Source organism: Ursus arctos, unplaced genomic scaffold, assembly GCF_023065955.2.
Source record: "Ursus arctos isolate Adak ecotype North America unplaced genomic scaffold, UrsArc2.0 scaffold_34, whole genome shotgun sequence".
Classification (NCBI taxonomy): domain Eukaryota; kingdom Metazoa; phylum Chordata; class Mammalia; order Carnivora; family Ursidae; genus Ursus; species Ursus arctos.
The window spans coordinates 16218674-16241968 of record NW_026623030.1 but is presented as its reverse complement, the minus strand read 5'-3'; the positions used below and the strand labels follow the sequence as shown (position 1 = coordinate 16241968).

Sequence of the window (23295 nt, the reverse complement as noted above, 5' to 3'; positions counted from 1 at the left end):
CCCCGAGGCATTCATGACCCGTGAGTGCAAATACAGCTGACATTGATAAACAACAGGCTGGGCTTCACTGGTTCTTGGCCCTCTCTGCTACGTCAACTCCCACACAATTCCGTTCTGTGTTTCTGAGAGGTGTCTCTCACATGCACTGTTAATACCAGCAGGGCCTGGAAGCTGCTTCCAGTGGGCACTGGGGTAACCATCAAATACCACCCGGGGCTGCTTCTAAGCCCTGACAGCATCTCTTGCCAACACCGCCAACTTCTCTGGCCTCCACCATTGGCGCACTAGAGCCCTCAAGGTGCAAAAGCTCTGTCACCAGGTCTTGCTCCTTCAAAAAAAAAAAAAAAAAGTGTACAACTCAAGTGATTTTTAGTATACTCACAAGGTTGTGCAATCATTACTAGTACTTAATTCCAATAAATTTTCATCACCCCAGAAAAAAATTCCATATGCATTAGCAATCATTTGCCATGCCTCTTTCCCCCCAACCCCGGCAACTGCTAATCGACTTTCTGTATCTATGGATTTACCTATTCTAAACATTGCATATAAATGGAATCATACATTATATGATCTTTTATGTCTGGCTTCTTCCAGTAAGCAGAATGTTTTCTAGGTCCATCCATGCTCATGCACAGGTGGGTATCTCTTTTTGAAGTGAAGTACTATTCCACTGCATGAAAAGACGACATTTTGTTTTTCCATTCACTGGTTGATGGACATTTGGGTTGATTCCATTTTTCGGCTATCATCAGTAATGCCCTATGAACATTCATGGATGAGTTCTTGTGTGTGTATGTTTTCACTTCTCTTGGGTATATACTCAGGAGTGGAATTGCTGCATCATACCGTAACTCTATGTTAACTTTTTTAGAAACTGCCAGACTGTTTGCAAACAGTTTCCAAACAGTTGGGCTATTTTACAGTTTCATGCTGGAGGGTTCCAATGCCCCCACCTCCTCAATAAAGCTTGCCTTTTTCTAAAAATATTTTTTATTTTATTTATTTTAGAGAGAGAGAAAGACAGTGCTCATGCAAGTGGGGAGAGGGGCAGAGGGAGAGGGACAAGCAGACTCCCCAGTGAGCGCAGAGCCTGACACAGGGCTCATCCCAGGACCATGAGATCATAACCTGAGCCGAAACCCAGAGGTGGACACTTAACCAACTGAGCCCCCCAGGCACCCCTTGTCTGTCTTTTTTATTCTAGCCATCCCAGTGAGTATCTGTGGTTTAGATTTGCAGCTCCTTAATGATTAGTGATATCGAGCATCTTCTCATGTGCTTATTGGCTGCTTGTGTGTCTTGTTTGGTGAAAGGTCTATTCAGATCCTTTGCCATTTTTAATTGAGTTGTTTTTTTTGTTGTTGATTTGTAAGGGTTCTTCATATATTCTGGGTATAAGTCCCTTATCTGATATGAAATCAGCATATCTTCTTCTCTGTAATAGGCTGTCTGGCCCTTGCTTCTTTCACTTGCTTTGTGACCCTTGGTGGGGGATCTATGTGTTGCAGAGTTTCCAATAAAACAACCTTTTTTTCTTTTCTTTTCTTTCTTTTTTTTTTTTTTTTTGCTTGTAGCCTCTCTCTCCAGCCCCCAACAAGAACTGGCAACAGAGTGAAAGGCAGATACTGGTGATTCAGGTTCTGCCCTCAACTCAAGTTCGAATCCCAGCCTCACCCCTTCACCTAATTTCTCTGAGTCTTGGTTTTCCCACCTATACACTGGGAAAGTGCAGATCTCTCTGCATTGTTTTCAGGATTAAATGAGGTAATGCTTGGCCCTTCACATGCACTATCTCAATTAAGTCCCACAGCCAGTCTGTACTGTAGACATTATTATTACCCCCATTTTACAAATGAGGAAAACTGAGACTCAGAGCCATCCCTGCAAGCCCTTATTTTCCTTTGAGGTTGGCTACCACCATATTAAAGATCCAAATATCTATCGTATAATACTGTCTGTAGTAAAATGAGGCATAGCACAATTCACATACACATAGACAAGTATTGGGGGGGTTCCATTTAAGTGAAAAACTGTCAGTGACTCTGGCTTATGAAGTGAAAGCAGCTGAAATTCCTTCATGAGAGCTTGACCTCAAACCAAAAATTCCTTACTCTGGTCATTCACACAGTAAACCCGTGTCTGCCATTCTAAGGCAGAAGCCCACCCTTCAGAACTCTGACACAAACATTAGATGACTCAGTTTACCCTCTGTTCTGCCAGTACGAAGACGACTGGTCAGTCGCTTTGGTCAGAAAGTTAAGTTGGCCAACTGCTTCATTTCAGTGTTTGTTCGCATCCTTTGTGTTACTGGCTTGCTTTTCTGTCAATTTAACCTCATATAAGAGAACTAAAGGAATACTAAGTGTCAGACCCTCCATCGGGCACTGGAAAAAGGCTGATGAGTAAAAAGAGACATGGCGCCCACCCTCATGGAGTTCACGGCCAGGTGGTGGAGTCCAACACTTAATGAGTCAATCAGCAACAGAGTAAAATAACTGAGTGGCATTGAGAGGAGGCCATGAAGGAAACAGATGAAGACTGAGTCAGCACATAGGTCAGGGGACCTACTGAAGACAGGGTGACCTGAGAAGGCTGCCCTGAGGAAGTAGACATGAAAGTCGAGACCGGAAGAATGAGCAGGCACTGGCCACATGAGACATCAAGGGAGGAGAGCTTCCAGCAGAGGAAATGACCAGGACAAAGATGGGGAGGGGATTGGAAAGAGGGAGATAGGGAGCAAGGACTAAGGCTCCAAATGGGGCTGGAGAGGCAGGCAGAGGTCAGATCCTACAGGGCTTGGAAAGCCATGATTAAGAACATGCATCTCTCTCTCCCAGGGCAATGGGGAGCCAAGGACAGGTTTCCAGCCAAGGCCACTCGAGGCTCCCATCCCATCCCCCCACACAGGTGACTTATGTTTTCTTCTCTTATGGCATTATCAGACATCAAGAGCTTTCCAGAAAAGCTACTTCCCACTGTGGTGTCACTGGCTACTAAGGCTTCACTGCTTACCTGTCCCAGGTAACAGAAATGTGCCTTCTACGCCCTACCAAAGGGGAAGAGGACTCTTGGTTTCTACTTAGGTCTTTTTTTCTTAACAGTAAGACATAATCTTTATCTAAGGAAGAGCAATTGGGCAAGGGGAATGTGGAGCATACCAAAGTACATTTAATAGCTCATTTGTTTTCATCTTCGTCAATCAGCATATGGCATAATAATAATAATGTCGATGTAATAGCTAATGCTTACTGGCGCTATTTCCCAAGCACGGCTCAAAGCACTTTACGTGTATTAACTCATTTAATCCATAATGACCAGGAAACCAAACTATAAAAACAACAACAATAACTGACAATGTCTTCCATTGTTATTATTTGGGGGGGGGGCTAATTTTGTTCGAGGGCGAATGTGGGATTTCTGAGGACATTTGGTGGTAGACAAGAACAAAGAAAAAAATAAACAAATTTTTCACAGGGAGACCAGTAGCACAGATTAGGGACATATTTGCCCTATTTTTCACATCAGTGGCCAAGTTTTTATTAAATTGGAATTAAGTCAGCTACGTGACGCTGGGTTATCAACCGTGTATTAACTCTAGCTCTTAGGTTCTTGTGGACATAAAGATGTAGTTATTGTAAGAGCTTTGTCAATTAACTTATTATCATTTGCTGAAGTTTATAGCCCCCTTAGAAAGTTGCCTTTGAAACCACACACATTATTTCTTCCCTCTCTCTGAGTCTCGGTTTTCTCAGCAGATACAATTTTTTAACTTCCATGAGGGCATGGTGAAGATTCAGTTACGGGATGGCATAAATGGTTAGTCCCAGACCTGGCACAGAGTAGGTACCTCGTGAATATTAACTATTATTTTGCCATAATTCATTATTATTGTAACTAACACAGCCCCTAGTTTACCTCCATGCTCTTCTCATCTCTCTCTCCCCTCCCTCCTTCACTTCTACATTTCCTCCTGGGTTTTCTTAAGTAACTTCAGTAAGAAAGTTATTTCCTCCCCCTAGACCTTCACACGTGCTGTTTTCCCTGCCAGCCTTCCACTCCCCCGCAACTCTTTGCAGGCCTGGCCCCTTCTCAAGTTTTCACGTGTCAGTCTACTTACCGCCACCACAGCGAGAGCTCCCTCCCTGCCCCATTTTTCTTGCCTTAATAATGTTCTGCCATCGTCTTGTTTATTAACACATTTACTTATCTTCAGTCTTCACCAGAATGTAAGCTCCATGTGGGTAGTAGGGAGCACTGGCTGGCACATAGTTGGTGCTCAACAAATAATTTTTGGATGGATGGATGGATGGATGGATGGATGGACGGACGGACAGCTGTCCATCTAGGACAATGGTTCTCGACTCTTCTTCTGATCCATAGTCAGATGCGTTATCCATTGCACCCCTGGCCCACACCTTCAACTCTTCTTGAAATAATCTGAGAAGCTTACAAAGAAAAGCACTGATACTGGAATCCCAGCACCAGAGGTCTTGATTCGATTGGTCTTGGAGGGGGCTTGGGCATAGGAATTTGCAAAGTCCCTCCAGGTAATTCCAAGGTCGGCTGGGGCTGAGAACCACCAACACAGGGGAATAAAAAAAGTACAACCTGGAAGAGTTGCATCACAGGCCAGCACCTGGCGGCCACTCCATAGGTGATGCTGTCCCATCTGGTACCATGTGGGATGTGGCAAGAGTTCTGCTCTAAGGGGCACCTGGGTGGCGCAGTCGTTAAGTGTCTGCCTTCGGCTCAGGGCATGATCCTGGCATTCTGGGATCGAGCCCCACCTCAGGCTCCTCCGCTGGGAGCCTGCTTCTTCCTCTCCCACTCCCCCTGCTTGTGTTCCCTCTCTCGCTGGCTGTCTCTCTCTCTGTCATATAAATAAATAAAATCTTTAAAAAAAAAGAGAGAGAGTTCTGCTCTAAGACCAGAGGGAAAGGACAAAGTATTTTCCATATTTTTCGGGCTCAGGACAGTGGTATAGCTTTACTATTTGTTGTAAAGTGTCACAAATTTCTAGAACTCTGGGTCCCCTGGTATTTAACTCCAGTTAGTGAAATTTATGGAGTTACATGGAGTCTCTCCTTCTTGGACATGTGCAGGCCAGGAGTTGCCTGAACCTTCTATAGGCAGCCAGGACCAAGCCTCATGACCCAGTCTTGCTGCTCCCTGCTGCAGTTTTGATTTTGGTTGGTTTGTGGGTTTTCTGTTTTTGTTTTTGGGGGTTTTTTTGAGGTTGGGCATAGAAATAGTCACCCTCATTGCCGGTTCCTGACCAACTTCCCTTCTGTGGGTATTTGAGTATCATGTGTCCATCCAGGGAAGGGATGTATAAATAAGCTTGAAATAACTTGCTGCAGTGACCATGACATCATTAGTATTCACTACAGGAGAAAGGAACTTGCCCACATTTCTGTCAGGGTGTGACCTTTGTTGGCTCGAGGCAGCTGACCAAGACCTGGACGCTCTCCTTCGGTTCTGTAATGACTATTATGTTTTGCCATCCTAAGCCCAAGCTTGGAGAAAAGCGAAACGGCACTGCTGGGGACTCCTGAGTGCCTTACAAAATGTGTGATGAGGCCTCATTTGTTCCACATCCTGAAAAAGGTCCATTTGCCTCACAGAGGCAAAGAAAAACTGGAAGCAAACTAAAGGTCCCTCTTTTTAACATACTTTGCATGGTAAACAGAGAAACTTGCTACCCAGCACCTTAAGATAAGTGTAGTTGGGTTGGGAAATTATGAGGTCTGCAGCTCAGAAAGGAACTCCAGGCAACATCCGAGCACCACGTATATGAGTTAGAAGACAATAAACACAGACACGGGGGAAGGATGTAACATGAGAGAATTTCTGTGTGGACACTCCAATCTAGATGAGACAAAATTTCATGGAATTATACACATACCCCCCCAAAAAGAGTATATGTAAAAACTGGTGAAATCTGAATAAGGTCTATGCCTGAGGTAACGGTGTCATACCAATGTCAGCTTCCTAGTTTTGATAAGGTACTATGGTGACATAAGGTATCATTAGGGGAAGCTTGGTGAAGTGTTTGTGAGAACTCCTGGTACCATGTCTATAGTTTACAACTCCTCATGAGCCTCAATCTATGTCAAAATAGAAGTTATAATATGGAAAGAAAACGGACTGGGAGAAACCAGGAGAAAATTTTGCAATATATGTAAAACATTAAGGCGTATTATTTGCTGTGCTATTCAGTATCGTAGCCCCTAGCCATATGTGACTATGGAGTATTTGAAATATGGGTAGTGCCACAGGTTTTAATGATATTATTTTTGGACATGTTGGGTTAAATCAAATATATAGGGGCGCCTGGGTGGCGCAGTCGTTAAGCGTCTGCCTTCGGCTCAGGGCGTGATCCCGGCGTTCTGGGATCGAGCCCCACATCAGGCTCCTTCGCTGGGAGCCTGCTTCTTCCTCTTCCACTCCCCCTGCTTGTGTTCTCTCTCACTGGCTGTCTGTCTCTGTCAAATAGATAAAAATCTTTAAAAAAATTTTTTTTAAATTAAAAAAATAAAAAACTAGGTTTAAAAAAATCAAATATATATTATTAATTTCCCCTATATATTTTTACTTTTTTTATGAGGTTACTGGAAAATTTTAAATTACATTTGTGGCTCCTGTTATATTTCTGTTGCACAGTAGTTATCTATAATACATAAAAAGTTCTCACAAATCAATAAAAAAAGACAAACTGATAGAAAACTGGACAAAGGATAAGTACAAAATTCATCAAGAAGAAACGCAATTGACCAATAAACATTCATCCATATAACAAGTATTTACTGATCTCCTATGTTTCAGGTACTGTATTGGTCACTAGAGAGAATTTTAAATTCACTGTTCTTAGAAAGTTTCTCTAACAGGTGGACATTTGAGCAAAGGTCTGAAGGACATAAAGATAGCTCAATCTCACCACTGACTCAAAGAAATGTCCTTTTGAGATTCTTTGTCACCTGTCAGAATGGCAAAAAACAAAAACAAAAAAACGATTGATAATACACAGTTTTGGCAAGGATGTGGGGGGAAGGGCACTTAAATACTGTTAGTGGCAGTATAAATCTATCTGGCTTTTCAGCAGGGCAAGCTGACTCTGTCTCTCCAAATGTAACTACATCTACCTTTTGATTCAGCAGTTCCATTCCTATGACCCCATCCCAAGTAGAGGCTCAAACATGTGCAAAAATATATGAATAAGGAGGTCTACTGAAGCATATTGTGTAATTGCAACAAACTTTAAATGACTGAAATGTCTACTGGTGAGGTGCAGCCACGTGAGTAACTATCACAGAGCCATTAAAAAGGAGACAACTATGCTCACCACTTTTCTGTAAGTTTGAAGCTATTTACGAACAAAAAGCTACCTAAAAACAATAACAACAAGCACCATGACAATTTAAGATTTTCCCCCAAGGATGCAAGAATTAGGAATTCTATCAATATAACTCGTTATTTTAAGCCATGCCTGGAGGGGGAGAAAAAAAAAACAAGTAAGAGACAGACCTAGAAGGACTAGCCTGAAAAGGCGCACACCCTGTAACAGCAGAAAAACACAGGTTGCAGAACAGATACAATATAATACTATTCATATCTTTGGAACAAAGAGAAAACAAACAAAAAACTGAGTGTGTGTGTGTGTGTGTGTGTGTGCACACACGTACATTTTTATGTACAATATTAAAGTTAATTTCACCTATTTATTTTTATTTTTTAATGGGGCGACCAGAAAATTTAAAATCACATACATGCCTCCCATTATATTTCTATTGTACGATGCTGATCTACAATAGATAAAAAGTTCCCACAAATCAATAAGAAAAAGACAAACTAACAGAAAACTGAACAAAGGAAATAAGTATGTCAAGAAGAACTACATTTAACCAATAAACATTTGTGGGGCGCCTGGGTGACTCAGTTGTTAAGCGTCTGCCTTCGGCTCAGGGCATGATCCCAGCATTCTGGGATCGAGCCCCACATCGGGCTCCTCCACTGGAAGCCTGCTTTTTCCCCTCCCACTCCCCCTGCTTGTGTTCCCTCTCTCGCTGGCTGTCTCTCTCTGTCAAATAAATAAATAAAATTTAAAAAAAAAAACAATAAACATTTGTATACGTGCATACACACTTTACCAAACTAGCTATGTGACTCTGGGCAAATCACTTTAACTTCTCTGTACCTCAATTTTCCCACCAGTAATATGGAAACAATAAAGCATCTACCTCACAGGCTTGTTATGAGGACTACCGAGATAATCCTTGAAAAGCATTTAACAGAGTGCCTGGCACATATAAACGCTCAATAAATGTTACCTGTTATCATTATTAATTTTGTCCAAGAAAGACTCAGAGACCAAAACATTAAGAAAAGGAAAAATTTCACTTGGAAAGAAATGCAAGGAAGTCCACCTTCGAAAGGACCGGCTAGCCAAATGAAAAGCACACCACAAGTATTTAAAGGAAACAAATGCAAAATTGCCAAGGTTACCAAGTTTTATGGTAGTCTGTTCAGGATTTAAAAACTTAGAGCAAAACAGTATCTTTCTCAAAAGATTATAATATTCCCAAAGGAAGTGACCTACATTTGGGCACCAACATTGCACAAGGCAGAGATGAAGCTGTCTTTGCCAAGATTGAGGGGAAATACTCAAGGTTTTAATACTGGAGGGATGTGGGCTCAACAGACTGACTCTGTATTCTCGGTTTATCCCAGGGTGCAAATTGCTGTTTCTTTATCTTGACTGAGATACATGTGCGCTTAGCCATAACGGACACAAGAGAAAGTATCAGTTTTCCTTTCATATTATTTGTGGGGGGAAAAAAATCTAGAAGCAAATGTACCAAACTGTGAACAATGGTTATCTCTGGGAAATAGGATGGGGAGAAAAGCTTACTATTTACTGGATGTTTCTGTAGCATTCGAATGCTTTACGTGTTCACAAATTACATTTGTAATCTGTAAAAGAACTAATAAGATCATATGAATGTTAAATATCTAAGCCATCCCCTGTTTCTTTCTAGTTCTTGCACAGCAGATGGGATAGTTTGCTTTCTAAGCTCTTCAGAAAGAGATTTATAAACCATGCGTTTTCTCTACAACCCATTTCCACCACTTCAGTTTGTAGCATCTGCCAGGAGATCCTTAGCATGCAATTCCAATTGGGAATGGAAAAGAGTGACAGCCCAGGAATGCCGGAGGGGAGCATTAATTCCTTCTCGCTTCTTTGTTAGATCTCCACCCCAAACCCGGAGATTCCCCAACCAATGAAGTTCTTCAGAGTGAAATCGGGGTGTTCTGAAGTCTCCCACACTCATCTCTCCAGATCCTTACATTAACCCAGCAGAGTTGCCCCTGGGCAGCCCCTTCGCCAAGGACCAGTGGAGGAAACGGAGTCACAAGAGAACTCATAGTGGCAGGGGGAGAGTGCACAGTGGATACTGAAAGAGGCTTTCATCTGGTTTTCAAGCCAACCATGGCCTCATTCCTAGACGACTCAGCATCTCCCTTAGGAGCCCCAGCGAGAGGGTGGTTTGCAGAGAGAAGGGTCACATACAAGATGCCGGACAGGCAGCAAGTGATGAAGGTTGAGCAAGACTCACTCATGGTTTGCACCCAAATCCCCCTCGGCCAGGGCACCGGTAGGGCTCTGCTGACCTGTAGCAAAAGAGTCACTCAAGAAACCCCCATCTCACCTGTGCTCATGGGCACAGAGGTGTATCCCTCATCATGGCACAGACTTGTTGATATTCCCACTGGAGAACATGAAATTCTTTTTTCATCCAAACAGCCAGGAGTGGACAGTACTTGGGGACGGGAGGGGTCTCGTTATTTTCCCTGGTTACAGCAACATGAGCGCATTGCCGTGACGACGCGCATCTCAGAACTGGCTTTTCCAAAGCAGCACACCAGGAGGGTGATCATTTTAGGAGCATCTGGGTCTATATGATTTTAAACTGGATCGTGGAAAATAGAAAAATTAAAGAAATAAACTGGATTGTGAGCTCAGAATTTGGGGGTCTAAGACTCTACGCAGTGACACCAAGGCTTAGAAAGCTTGATGGAGGACCCTTAAAAAGTTAAAAATAGAGCTACCCTATGACCCAGCCACTGTACTACTGGGTATTTACCCCAAAGATACAGAGGTAGTGAAGAGAAGGGCCGTATGCACCCCAATGTTTATGAACATTGTCCACAATAGCTAAATCGTGGAAGGAGCCGAGATGCCCTTCAACAGATGACTGGATTAAGAAGATGTGGTCCATATATACAATGGAATATTACTCAGCCAGCAAAAAGAATGATCACCCAACATTTGCTGCAACATGGACGGGACTGGGGGAGATTATGCTAAGTGAAATAAGTCAAGCAGAGAAAGACAATTATCATATGGTTTCACTCATTTATGGAACATAAGAAATAGGAAGATCGGTAGGAGAAGGAAGGGAAGAATGAAGGGGGTAAACAGAAGGGGGAATGAAGCATGAGAGACTATGGACTCTGGGAAACAAACTGAGGGATAGGCCGGTGATGGGTATTAAGGAGGGCACATATTGCATGGAGCACCGGGTGTTGTACGCAAATAATGAATCATGGAACACTACATCAAAAACTAAGGATATATTGTATGGTGACTAACATAACATAATAAAAATTATTATATAAAAAAAGAAAGCTTGATAACCTGCTCTCATCCTCATAGCAGCTAACACATGGAACTTGAACCCAGCTCTCTCTGAGCTTAGAACCCGTGCTCTGTTGTGCACTTCCTCGGAATTAATCTTAAGGTGGTGGGCATCCTGACCGGTCAGGGCATTAAAGACAGCTGTCTAGACCAAAGGTTTTCAATGCTAAGAAGCTTAAAAAAAATACCATGACAAAAACCCAAGTGTCCCTCGACGGATGAATGAATAAACAAAATGTGATATTACACAGACAGTGGGATATCATTCAGCCTCAAAAAGGAAGGAGAGTCTCACCCACGCCACAACTGGGATGAACCTTGAGGACACTGCTAAACAAAACAAGCCAGACACAAAAGGACAAAGAGTGTCTGATTCCACTTATATCAGTACCTTATATCAGAGCGGTCCAGTCCATAAAGACAGAAAATAGAATGGCAGTTGCAAGGGGCTGGAGATGGAAGAATGGGGAGTTAGGGTTTAATGGGAAAAGAGTTTCACTTTGGGACAACAGGTGGTGGGGATGGTTAAACCTCAATGTGACTGCCACTTAATGCCACTGAACTACTCACTTAAAAATAGTAAAAATGGTAAATTTTATGTATATTTTACCACTTTTTTTTTTTTTTAAAGAAAACTGGTATCTGATCTCCACACCAATTAGATCAGAATCTCTCCAGGACAACTATTTATATTTAAAACAAACAAACAAGCCCTAGCCGGGTGTTTCTAATAAATACTCAGGGTTGAGCACTCCAGAATTCAGGACTCAGAATTCCAGAATTCTTCCTCATGGAAGTTCTGGACGTCACAGCAGGTCCCTGTCTTCCCATTCACAGCAGACGCCTGCACACAAGCCCCCTTCACTGCTGAGGCCCCCGGCTTGTTGCAAAGGTGGCCAGAATCCAAGAGTTAATGGAAGGTTCTGGAAGGGGGAAAGCTCAGTGGTATACTGGGTGTTTCCTTGGCCTGTAATTGTCTGCATGTGCTTCATCCCCCTTAATAGTCCAGGAAGAGGAGCAATTATTACCGACACACTGTGATTTCAGGATCAAGAATAGAGGTTCCCACTGAAATCTAAAATTCACCCACACTGATCAACCTCTGTCCATAACTCATGAATACGTATTTCCAGTCTTCTTTTTGGAGGAGCCTCGGCAGTGGGAATTATGATAAAGAGGGCTTATTATGAGATCGTTCGGCTGCCCTGGCCATCCGCTCAGCAGCAAACACTCTCTAAGCACCCCCACTTGCCCCAAACAAACTCACATCCTGTAGAGAAATAGATCTATTCATTCACCCACTCAGCCGATATGTATTTCTTGGGTTCCTACAATGTATCAGACACTGCTCAAAGTACAAGCAACAGAGGCGATATTTAAAATATTCAACAAATATTCAAATAGCCCACAAAATATTCAATCGGGAAGGATGTTCTGCTGGGCCAAGAGGTAACCCTTAAGTTGCCGGATCATGGGGAAGTCTGCGAGGATTCAGAGGTGGGGGGGCCAGGATGGCGGGGATATTGGGGAGGAGTCGCTGCTCTTTAGCAGCCAGTACAGAAACAGTCCAGTAGTTTACCAGCTGGGAAAGTCACAGGAGTAAATACCAGTTGAATGACAGCCTGGCTTGGGGATAGAGGGGAGCAGTTCAGCCAAGGTCCCTGACCTCGTGGATCGAACATCTAGTGCAGGAGAGGTGGACTTTTTCTGCAAGGGACCAAGTAGTAAATATTTCAGGCCTTGAGGGCCTCTGATCTAGCTACACAACTCTGTTGTAGCATAAAAGCAGCCACAGATGATAGTAAACAGACGAATGTGGCTGTGTTCCAAACTAAGTTCATTTATAAAAACAGCAGGCTGGATTTGGCCCATGGGCTAGAGTTTGCAAACCTCATTCTGCTGGATGAGATGTGCACACGCGTTCATTATATCAATATCTATCAAGCGCCTTCTGCATGACAAATATGACACTGGGCCCCAGTACACCTTACTAAACAAAAGATAAATGGTCCCATGTAGCACTTATACTCTAATGGGAGAGGACAAAGCAATCCTTTTAACGTGCTATGGTAAATACTAAGATGAAGGTAATCGGGAAATCCAGAAGGGGAAGGAAGTCAGCCCAGGAGTCCAGGGAAGGCTTCCTGGAGGAGGTGATAACCATGTTGCCTGCTCAGATCAGCCTGAGAAGCACATGTCTTTCCCTGTGGGTTGTCTGTCATCACCAGCTCTTCCTTTGTGTCCCCCAGTCTCTGAACAGCTACAACGATGGAGACATCGAAGGATCCAAGCGGCTCGGGAGGAATGCCAAGTGGGTGGCCATCGCCTCCATCATTATTGGCCTTCTCATCATCGGTATTTCTTGTGCAGTTCACTTCACAAGGAAGTAAGTAGTCTGACCCCTCCCAATGTAGAATGCCTTCTCCTGAACTGAATGCCCGTCGGAATCTATGAGGACACATTAGGTTATGTTCCAGGAGCAAACAATTCCAAATGAAAGAGTTTTCATTTTCATTTCACTGGTGGTACACAAGCCAGGGAGGATCTCTCCTCTACCCAGTCCCTCAGGGTCCAGGCTATGCGAAGCTTTGCTGTCCTCCAGCAGCTCTATCTAGAACAGGGGTCAACAAACTTTTTCTACAAAGGGCCAAACAGTAAATATCGTAGGCCTCTATCACCATCTCATGTGACTACTTAACCTGCCATTTTAGCACAAAAGCAGCCATATACAATATGCAAATGAATGAGTACAGCTGTGTTCAATAAAACATTATTTACAAAAACAGGTATCTGGCCCAAGGGCCATAGTTCTCCAGTCTCTGAGAGAAGAGAGAGGAGGACCAGAGAATCCCACATGGATTTGCACTGCCTCGGCCCTGGAGTGACAAATGTCACTTAGGCTCACAATTTATTAGCTAAAACCAGTCACACAGTTCCACCTCTTTGTAAGACCGTGGGAAATGTGGGGAATCAACGGGATATTAGGATTATTGCTTGCTCGGCCCTACCATCTGATCCGTTAAATGATTTCACGATTTTGACGCAACTAGCCTACCTGTTCTTAGCATAAGAGCAGAAGGGTGACCACATATTTTTGGTATTGCCAACGTGCTCTCATCTCATAAAGAGACGGCTGCTGTTGCTATTTCTCTCCGGATGTGGACAAATTTATCCTGATTCCTCGAGCCCGCTGAGATGGGCTGAATCTGCTGGTATCACTGACACTTCCCATCAGAGGCCTGACAGAGGGCAAGGTCGTGTGATGGACGACCAAGACCCGGACACGACAAGCCCAGATCCATCTCTGTCTCACTGTGTCACTCCTGGCAAGGCAGATAAGGATTCTGGGACGTCTTTCAGCTCTTCTGCCAGAGCGGCACAGTGAGCCATACACCACTTCCCTCAAGCTGAGAAGGTTGGCCCCTCTGGCTTGGTTTCAGGAAAGGCTCCCCTGGTGGACGAGAGAGGAAGGGGACACCCCCAAGCCTGCCAGAGTGGCCAAGCCAAACCTGGCAGTTAAGAGGGTAGTATAAGGTCACAGGAAGTCAACTTCCTATCAGACAAGCCAGACCCAGGAGCAATCAGGACAGCTGGATGGAGGGGCCGATGTATAGACAGCAAGTGTCGCAAAGGGAAAAACAGATGGCTTTGACCAAAGAGAGGAGAAAAGGACACTGGAACTTCAAAGGAAGCTCAAGGTGTCTTGCCTACAAGACAGAATATGGATGATGTTGGCCTATGAAGAAGATGGTCAGAGAACAGATATGAACACCCCCAACTTTATTCTTGGAGGAAGGCTTCACATGCTGGCGTGTGAGCATGGGGCTATGGAGTGTGGGGTTAAAGGTATTATAATGCAGGTTTGGCCCCAGACTTCCTGGGCGCACCTTCTCCCTCTGCCACTTACTGACTGTGAGACTCTCAGCCAAGTGCTAAACCTCAGTTTCGTCTTCTGTAAAATGGGTTATAGTAGCACCCATTGAATAAAGCTATCGGGAAGGTTAGATGACCTGCGTGCGTGTCTGTTCCTTAGTTGGTACACAAAACATGCAAACCATTTACTAACCCTGTTATTACTACTGTTACCAATTATCAACCTGGCTGGGAGAGGACCTCAGAACTTAAGATGCTGCCAAACAGAGTTCAAGGCTTTGTGCTCGTGAGCTAAGTTCAAAGGAAGGTGTTCCAGGGGAACAAGGCCAAGTCTTGGCCTCGCTCCTGGGGACATGTGAAAAGACATACTGCCCAGATCAGTGTTGAACTGGGTTATAATAATAGCAGCTGACACCGACACAGAATTTATCACAGGAGACTATCTAAGCTCTTATGTGAATTAATCCCCACTGAATTACCACAGCAACCCCATGAGGCAGGTTATTATTATGCTCACTTTGCAGACAAGGAAACTGAGACTCGGAGAAGAGAAATAACTTGCCTGATGTCTCCCAGCTAGTTAGCAATAATGGCAGGGTTTAACCTAGGGTCATCTGGCTCTGAAAGCTATGTAAGCTGTGTTCTTCACCACAATGCCACGCTGCCTCTAAGCCAGTAACTAGCATACCCCATAACAAAAACCAGTGGATAGCACTCGCCTTGCGGCTACCTCCAAAACTGATTTATATGGGGGTGGTATGGGGAGGTTTCAACCTAAAAAAAAAAAAAAAAAAAAAGTGTGATGAGACAGCACCAACGGTAACAAAAATCAAAACACTGCAGTAGGTACGCAAGGAACATGCATGAATGGAGCAGCCTGGTTGTGGGACTATAGGGAGTGGCGGGGACTGTGGTGTTCGAAGCATCGACGTGGATATGCTTGGGATTGAGGTTTTGTTAGCAGTCATAAATGATACGAGAGGGACTCACCCCCTCCATCCCTTCTTCCTAAGAACCAGTGTTCCACAGTGGTTAGAGCCTGGACTTCAGCTCTCGCTCTACCAGAATTCAAATCCTAGTTCCACCACACAGACCACCCTGGCAAGTTACTAAACTCTCTCAGCCTCAGTTTCCCTATCTGTAAAGTGAGGCTAGAATTACTTCCCCACCTGTACGGTCAGGTTCCTTTTAGATACCTTTCCCTCCATGTTATCAAAGAAAAAAAAAACGTTTTCCAGAGTTAGAATCCCATGGAGAAACTCAAATTTAAAGGCTTTGTTGTGTGTGTGTGTGTGTGTGTGTGTGTGTGTGTGTGTGTGTCTAAGAGAGAGCAAGAAACTAGCCCTTAGAGAATGAAATCAATTCTATCTTCCGTTAAGACCAATAACAGGCCAATTTCTCAGTAATCCTTTGAAATAAAATTTCCCAGCCCTGCGAGGAATTGAGCCGCAATGTGGCATTACTAAGGCAGAGGTTCCCTAACTTTGAGCTGCATGCGAGTTACCTGGGGAGGTTTAAAAGAAGTTGACATCGGGGCCCCATCTCAAAGGATTCCAAGTCCTTAAATCAGTCCTTAAATCAAGAATCTGCATTTTCCAGCTCCCCGTTCCCACCCAGGGGTTTGGTTACAGATGGTCACCACCATACTCTCTGCCCAACATCCTCCTTCCTAAATCCAAAAGGAAGAACACACTAACAGAAGGAAGCCTTTAACAGAGTGGCCAGTCTTCATTTCCATCAGCAAACTCATCACCCGAAGCGTGTTATGTCTCACTCGTTGCCAAGGAGGGGAGTCAAGTTACCACCAAGGAGCCGGACCTACCCTCATGGAGGCTCTTTTGCAACAATCCTCAAGGCAGTCAGGGTTTCCACGGAGGGGGCCTGGCGAAGACTGACCTTAGAGGAGCCGAAGCCTGGACGAGAGACAAAAAGTCTTGAATAGGTGACTTTTCTGAATTTCATTCGAAAAAGTGTTTGAAGTAAATGCCAGCCTTTTAAAAACTATGAGGTCCTGACTTTAAAAAAAAAAAAAAATCCTTTTTCCTTATCGGCAGCACTGTAACTAATCCTGAAGTCCCTGCCTTTAAAAAAAAATTACTCTACAACCTTATCGAGAAAACAGTAACCCATCTCTTCTCCCCCAGATGATGGAAATTCCAGGTGGACAGACTGAGGTCATCAGAGTCTTTACCCAAACTCAGAAAAAGGTCTCACTCATTCTAATTTCACAGATATCTCTGCAAGCCAGGTGGCGGTTGGAGGAAAGAAAGAGTTCTGTGACATTAAATCCACAAGGACTGGGAATCACTGACCCCAAAACATTCAACGGCTTGGGATAGAATGCGGTGCTCTCAGAAGAGAAGTATTCTGGTGCCGACAGAATCAGAAACTTGCAGGCTCTCAAAGCCAGAAAATTCCCTGCTCTCCAGCTGCTAGGGAAAGTGGAGAAATGACTCGCACAGAGGCCCAAACATATAAATATTGCTGCAGTCTGTTTCTTGATCGAATCATTCACATCCCCAGCATAAATCAACCTGTCTGCAGGCTTTTACTTTCAGCTGGTGCCCTGAGGATTGGAGCAAAGCAAGGTTATTCCTACCATGTTTCTCAAAGTCTCAGAGCCACCTGACAGATTGAGCTGCGATGTTTGTAAAAATGCAGATTCCTGGCCTCCAATCAAGACCCCAAGGGGCCCTGAAATATGCATTATCGCAAGCAACTTCCCCCCCAAAATAGTTCTAGGTGTTCTGAAGTTATGGAACCACTGTTCTAGGGCTTTGCATTTAATGGGGAACGTTCTTGCCTGTATGAACACATGCCACAAAACAGGACTTTTATACATCCTCAGGATGCCCGGTAGAGAAGCTTCAGCTACTGCTGCTTCCCCCCCTACTCCCTAGAAACTTTACACACCTCCCAAGTTTGTTCTTCCCTCTCTCCGCATGATCAAGCTCATGGTCACGTATCTGATGCCTTGCAGAATTCAGTGGGACTTCCTCAGCAGCAAAAACAGTCAACAATGACAAAGCTTGGATGTAAGACCAGTGTTGTCTACCACAAACAGGACAAACGACATTCAGTGCACTTTCATCTTCCTCGGGGGTGAGCTTCTAATGTCAGGGCATCATGTGAACTTTGCGGACAATAAAAATTCATCTTGGACGCATCTAGAGGGGGATGCCCTATTAGAGATTCATACCCTGGATCCTGGTCAGCCCAATAGAGCCAGTGCTGCCACCAGTGTTGGAAGAGATGACGGTCCTTGGCTTGATCACTGGCTGAAATAGTTAGCTGTTTAGGGATCATGGCATATGTTCAACACTGGAACCATGCTCTAAGCTCACACAGAAGGAACAGGAATCACATACCCATCCGTGCTCATGAGCATTGGACATGATGGTGGCCAGAATCTCCAGCTCCATTGAAACAATTGTTTTTTTTTTCTTTTTGAGAAACATGAATGGTTCATTCACCATAAGGGAAATGCACGTACAATGCAACTCCACTGAACTTACGTCTCTGGACGGCCTTGTAGGCATCTAAATAGCCAGGCACACCCCTCCCATGTATCGAAAATGCTTGTCATTCTCAGCAATAAAAGCCTTCATGCTCCAAAGTTTCCATTAAGGAAGAACGTGACCCCCCTAACTGGATTAAGGATCCCATGACTGTCTCCCATTAGCCGACACAAAGTTAGCAAATATGAACCCCTTATGCACTGGTAAAGCTTATGTCTTACAAACAAACCGGCATGAGTCCTTTGCCGGCCTCAAAATATCCTTCAATTGCATTAGGTTTGGAAGTAAGCATTTGTACCAAGGCGGGCAAGAAGCTGGTCTTTTTGCAAAAACGTAAAAGCAAATCCCTCTTCTTTCCAACGTGATTGGTTGGACTAAAACTTCCTGGGGATTGTTGTGCATCGATGTGCCTTCAGGGAATTCTTGTGATTCCGTGATGGAAACATGGGGAACATTACCTACTTCCAGAAGTCACACCTAAGTCGTCATCAACAATGGAAAGATTCTGGCTTTGAAAAGGATATAAACCGGTGGACTTTGACAAAGAAATCAAAATAACCATGAAAAAGATGTTCAACCTTATCAGTAATGAGAGCAACACAAATTAAAGCAACCATGATATACTTTTTTTTTTTTTTTTGTCTGCCAGACTGCAACAATTAAAAAGATGGATAAAATCAAGGTTGGAAAGAATGTGAAGAATGAGAGACAACACTGTTGGTGGAAGAGTAAATTGGGACAGTCTTTGGGAGGTCAAGTTGGACACATCTATTAAGCTTTAAAATCCATTGGCCCCCACTTAGCAATTCTACTTCCAGGTATCCTCCCTAGATACAGGTGCACAGAAAGGATGTAAAACAGTGGCTCTCTTCCCTAGCTACACATTGGAATCACCTGGGGAGTTTTAAAAAACAACAACAACAACAACAACAACAACAATGCCCAGGACCCACCCTGGATCAGTTAAATGAGAATGTCCAGTGATCAGGCCAGGCATTAGAAGGTTTTAGGGCTCTCCAGAGGATTCTAATGCAGCCAGGGTGGAGAACCCAGGATGTGCAGTGATGTTCATTGCAGCTGTTTGAAATAGGGGAAACCATGAAACGACCTAAATGGCCATTGGTGGGAAAATGATTAAATACACAGCAGTTTATTATAGGATGGAATATCACGCTGCAGCTTAAACACAGATAATCTCCCATAATACAGCTTTATAAGGCCCCACATGATCGGGTTCCTGCCTCTCTGTCTCCATCTTTCAGCACACTGCCCCTCACTCCTCCACTTCAGCTACACTGAATTCTCTCTCTTCTTTGAGTAACTCAAGTATGCTCCTGCCACAGGGCCTTTGCACTTGCTGGTCCCTCTACATAGAATTTTCTTCCTCCTAATATCCACGTGGCTCGTTCCCATCTCTCCTTGAGATGCTTGCTCGTATGTTAGCAGAGAGGCTACCCCCGACCCACTTCTCTAAAATAGCACCCACAGCCCCGCCCTTTCCCTTGGTCCCCTTATCCCAACTTCACTTTTCTTCCTAGTACTTATCACTCCCTGAGAAACCAAAAACATAAATTATACATAATTTATATAGTATATTGATATGCAATTGTATGTTGTATATATTAATATACATATAATCATATACACTTTTATGGTCTATCTCCTCCTATTGGGATGAAAACTCCAAAAACATTCTCTTTTCTGTCACTACCTATAGTAACAGAGCATAACACCTCAGAGTGCTCACTTTGAAGCTAAACTGTTGGGGTTTAAATGCAGGTTCTATGTCTAAGTAACTGTGTGCTCTTGGGCACGTTTTTTAACCAGTCTGTGCCTTAGTTTTCTCATCCGTAAAATGGGGATGAAACAGTACCTAGCCCACAGGGTATGAAGGTTAAATTGTGTAAAGCACAGTGCCCGACGCGTGGTACTCACCACGCAACTGTGGGACACTTGTCATCACCAGCACCTAGAGCACTGCCTGGCATGTAAGTAGCACTGAATAAATTAATGAATGAATGTTTATGTGTCATATATACCTTCTATTATATAAAGATACATACACACCATATATGGATATAGCATTATCCCGTTTATATAAACACATGCAAGACGAATTTCTAAGCACATAGTTATGGATTATGCAGAGAAAAAGGCCTGGAGGATACACACCAAACCCTAACGCTGCTGCTAGCCCTTGAGGAGAATGAGATCCAGAAATGCTCACAAAGGATTTTGCTGCATCTGTAGCAGTTGTGGGTTTTTTTGGGTTTTTTTTTTCGCATGCGCCAAGTGTAAAAGCAAATACATTTCCAGATACAACATTTCTCAAAAGGAAGCCAGTGCTTAGACTCCAAAGTACGCAGATGCGCTGGTCCAGGTCAGTGCCGGACTTCTCCTATGGAGAATGGAAGTCCTTGGGCCAAGAAGCTCAGGCCTGCGCGTGCTCTCTCTCTCTCTCTCACTGTCTGTTTGTCTCACACAGCGCCTGAGCGGCCAGCAGTCCACCGCAAGCACGGAGGACAGACCTCATGGCCTCATACCCCACAGGAGTTTCTGAGGAATGGACCCCTGACTTCAGACTGTGAGATCTCTTCCTCCAGGACTCTCCAGAGGCAGGTCCCTGGCAAATGAACTTAAAAAAAAGAAAAAGAAAAGAAAAGGAAAAAAAGTCCAAAATTAAGGAAAACCAAGCAGCACAGCCAGATCAGCCAGTCATTGATTTAAAAAAAAGAAAAAAAAGAAAGAAAGAAAAGAAAAAGAAAACCTCAAGTCTCACTGCCTGAGTTTAGTGAAAGCCTCTGTGTCCATTCCTCTTCTGCAGAGATGAGCCTCGGGAAATCTCAGTACTTCCAATGCATGGGGAGGGAGGTTCCGGATCTGGCGGGGAGAGGGAGGTCCTAGGAAGAGCAATGGATGCTGGCGTCTGCAAAGTCGAACACGGACATTTGCAGCATGTTTCAAGCTGTCCGACAGAGTGGCATTGGTGCATTTTTTTTCCTTCTATTTTTACACGTCGGAGCTCAGGTCCTCCTCTGTCAGCTGCTCCCTGGCCACAACCCCCAGAGTTCAATCAGTCCCCAAAGAAATCAAGAAAGGGACCTTCTGGCCTTTTGTCCTGACCTCAATCTTCCAATGGTCCCCTCCTTTGCTTGTATCCACCGCTGGTCACCTCACTTCACTTAAAGACTCTGGGAATGTACTTCACGGTCAATTCTAGGTATAGGAGCACCTCCCCCATCCCAGTTTTGGGAATAAACTGGCTGTGTTTTAGGAATGTGCTTTTTTCAAACTCTCTCTCTCGCTTTTTTTTTTTTTTAAGCAAGTCTTTGATTTTCCTGGATGCTAACCTGGAAATGCCACCCACTGTATTTCTTTTCGGTCAAACGTAACCCCTTTAGGTGTGATCGCACTGGTTTAATGATGCCATTACTCTGCCTGCCAGAATGCGCCAACCCAGGCTTTCACAGAACGCAAGGCGTACCGCTGGTGGTACTCAAGATAATTTTTAAGTTGTTTATAGACACAACATTAAGTGATTCCAATCACAAAGTATGCTTCCCCTTTTCTAGTCTCTTCCAATGCTGATTACAGCAGAGAGAAAGCCTCCGTTTAGTGCTCATGGGTCCTCAACACCTTTCCGTTACTTTAGCTCTTTTCCCTTCTTCAAAAAGAAAGAGCAGGCCTCAGGTTCAAAGTCGAGGTAGAACTTAATAGCGTAGTCCTGTTTTCGTTGTATTTCTTTTATTAATTACCTTCCATTTACAGCTTTCCCCATAGGGATGTGATCTCTTGTTTCTACTCAAATAAATTTACTTAATAATTGGACTCAAAGAAAATATCAAGGGGTGAACACAACAGGTGATATGTATATATGGCAAACATAACGTCAAGAACTCATATTAGAAACACAGTGATAATGAACTTTCCTAAGCAAGAGAAAAGGCAGCTTATTCTAAGTGAATAAACATGAGGCCGAGAACGCGTCCTGCATCCCAATGCCTTTTTCACCACTAACTCGCTATGCAAGCTGATTTTAGGCAAGTTTCTTAGCCTCTCTGTGCCTCGAATTTCTTCATCTGGAATATGGACATAAGAACACCTGCCTACATACCTCAGAGCGTTGTTACGAGAATTATTGGCCGTAATAGATGGGAATGCCCCTGGAGGGAGATTCTAAGTGCTAGACAAATACAAAGCATTGTTCTTACATTACTATGAATCTCAGGCTTTTTGTTAAAATCCTGGACCCTAGCAAAACAATCGATAAACGTTGATGGACATCGTTGCCACCTGTCCTTTCACCTGGATGTCTGCCATGAGCCAGCACTTGTCCCAGGAGGAAACAGAATCAGGGCCATGAGTTCTCAGCACGCGGGGATCCTAGCGTCATTCCAGTGTATTGGGTCCTGATTTCTGTTTCAGACATCTTGTTTCTTGTTTGTTTGCATTTGGGTCCCCGATCTTTTACCCGAATCAAATGAGAAGTGTTGCTGAGAGGCAGAATAAAAATGGTTTTAAGTAAGCCTGTTTACCATGGTGTGTAAGTTGTGTTTTCTTGGCATTCCCACCCTTCTAGAGACTCCCAACACCACAGTGGGCTCCTGGATCCCAGCCTAAGCCTGTAGGGAGGAACACAGAGAAGCTGGGGATAGGGCTAGAGAGGTATCGACTCAGAAATGCCCTCCCAGGAGGCACTGAAAATGTTCCTCCCACTGAAGTCACTAAATGAGATCCCTGAGACCCAGAAGGGGCCCTGATTTTCGCTGGGCCCTCAGGACCTGGCAGAGAGCCTTCATATTGATAAAGTCTTATTTATCAATATGATGGTCTTCTCCAGGGCTTCCTGCAAGGCTGAGATCATCCTTGCTCCACTCCAAAAAGCAGTTAGAAAAAAGACTGACCAAGGGCCTCAGCCAGGGGACACTTTCAGCAGCCAATGACCAAAAAAAAAAAAAAAAGCACAAAAACTGGAGTTTACTGGTTCCTCTAACTGAAAATTCCAGAAAAAGCTTCAGCCATGGCTGGATCTTGGTGTTCAGCAGCATTAAGAACTTCTCCATATCTACTTCTCAGCTTCAACTTCCTGAGTTCATTTGGGTTTCATGGTGGTGTGATGGCTACCAGCAGCTTCCAGCTTCTCCCACCAACTTAGCGATGCTGGCGGAAATGAAGTATCTTTCTCCTAATAGCTACGGGGGAGGG

General features: G+C 44.0%; 1 protein-coding gene across 1 annotated transcript in view; it reads left to right on the top strand.

Moving 5' to 3' along the window:
• Positions 1 to 22625, top strand: part of TMEM233 (transmembrane protein 233) — a 35847-nt gene extending 13222 nt beyond the window's left edge. The window contains exons 2-3 of the mRNA XM_026514983.4: positions 12949 to 13085; positions 20576 to 22625. Of these exons, the coding sequence (XP_026370768.2) occupies positions 12949 to 13085; positions 20576 to 20582 (144 nt within the window). The 3' untranslated portion in view covers positions 20583 to 22625. The remainder of the gene's footprint in view (positions 1 to 12948; positions 13086 to 20575) is intronic.
• The last annotated feature ends 670 nt before the right edge of the window (positions 22626 to 23295 follow it).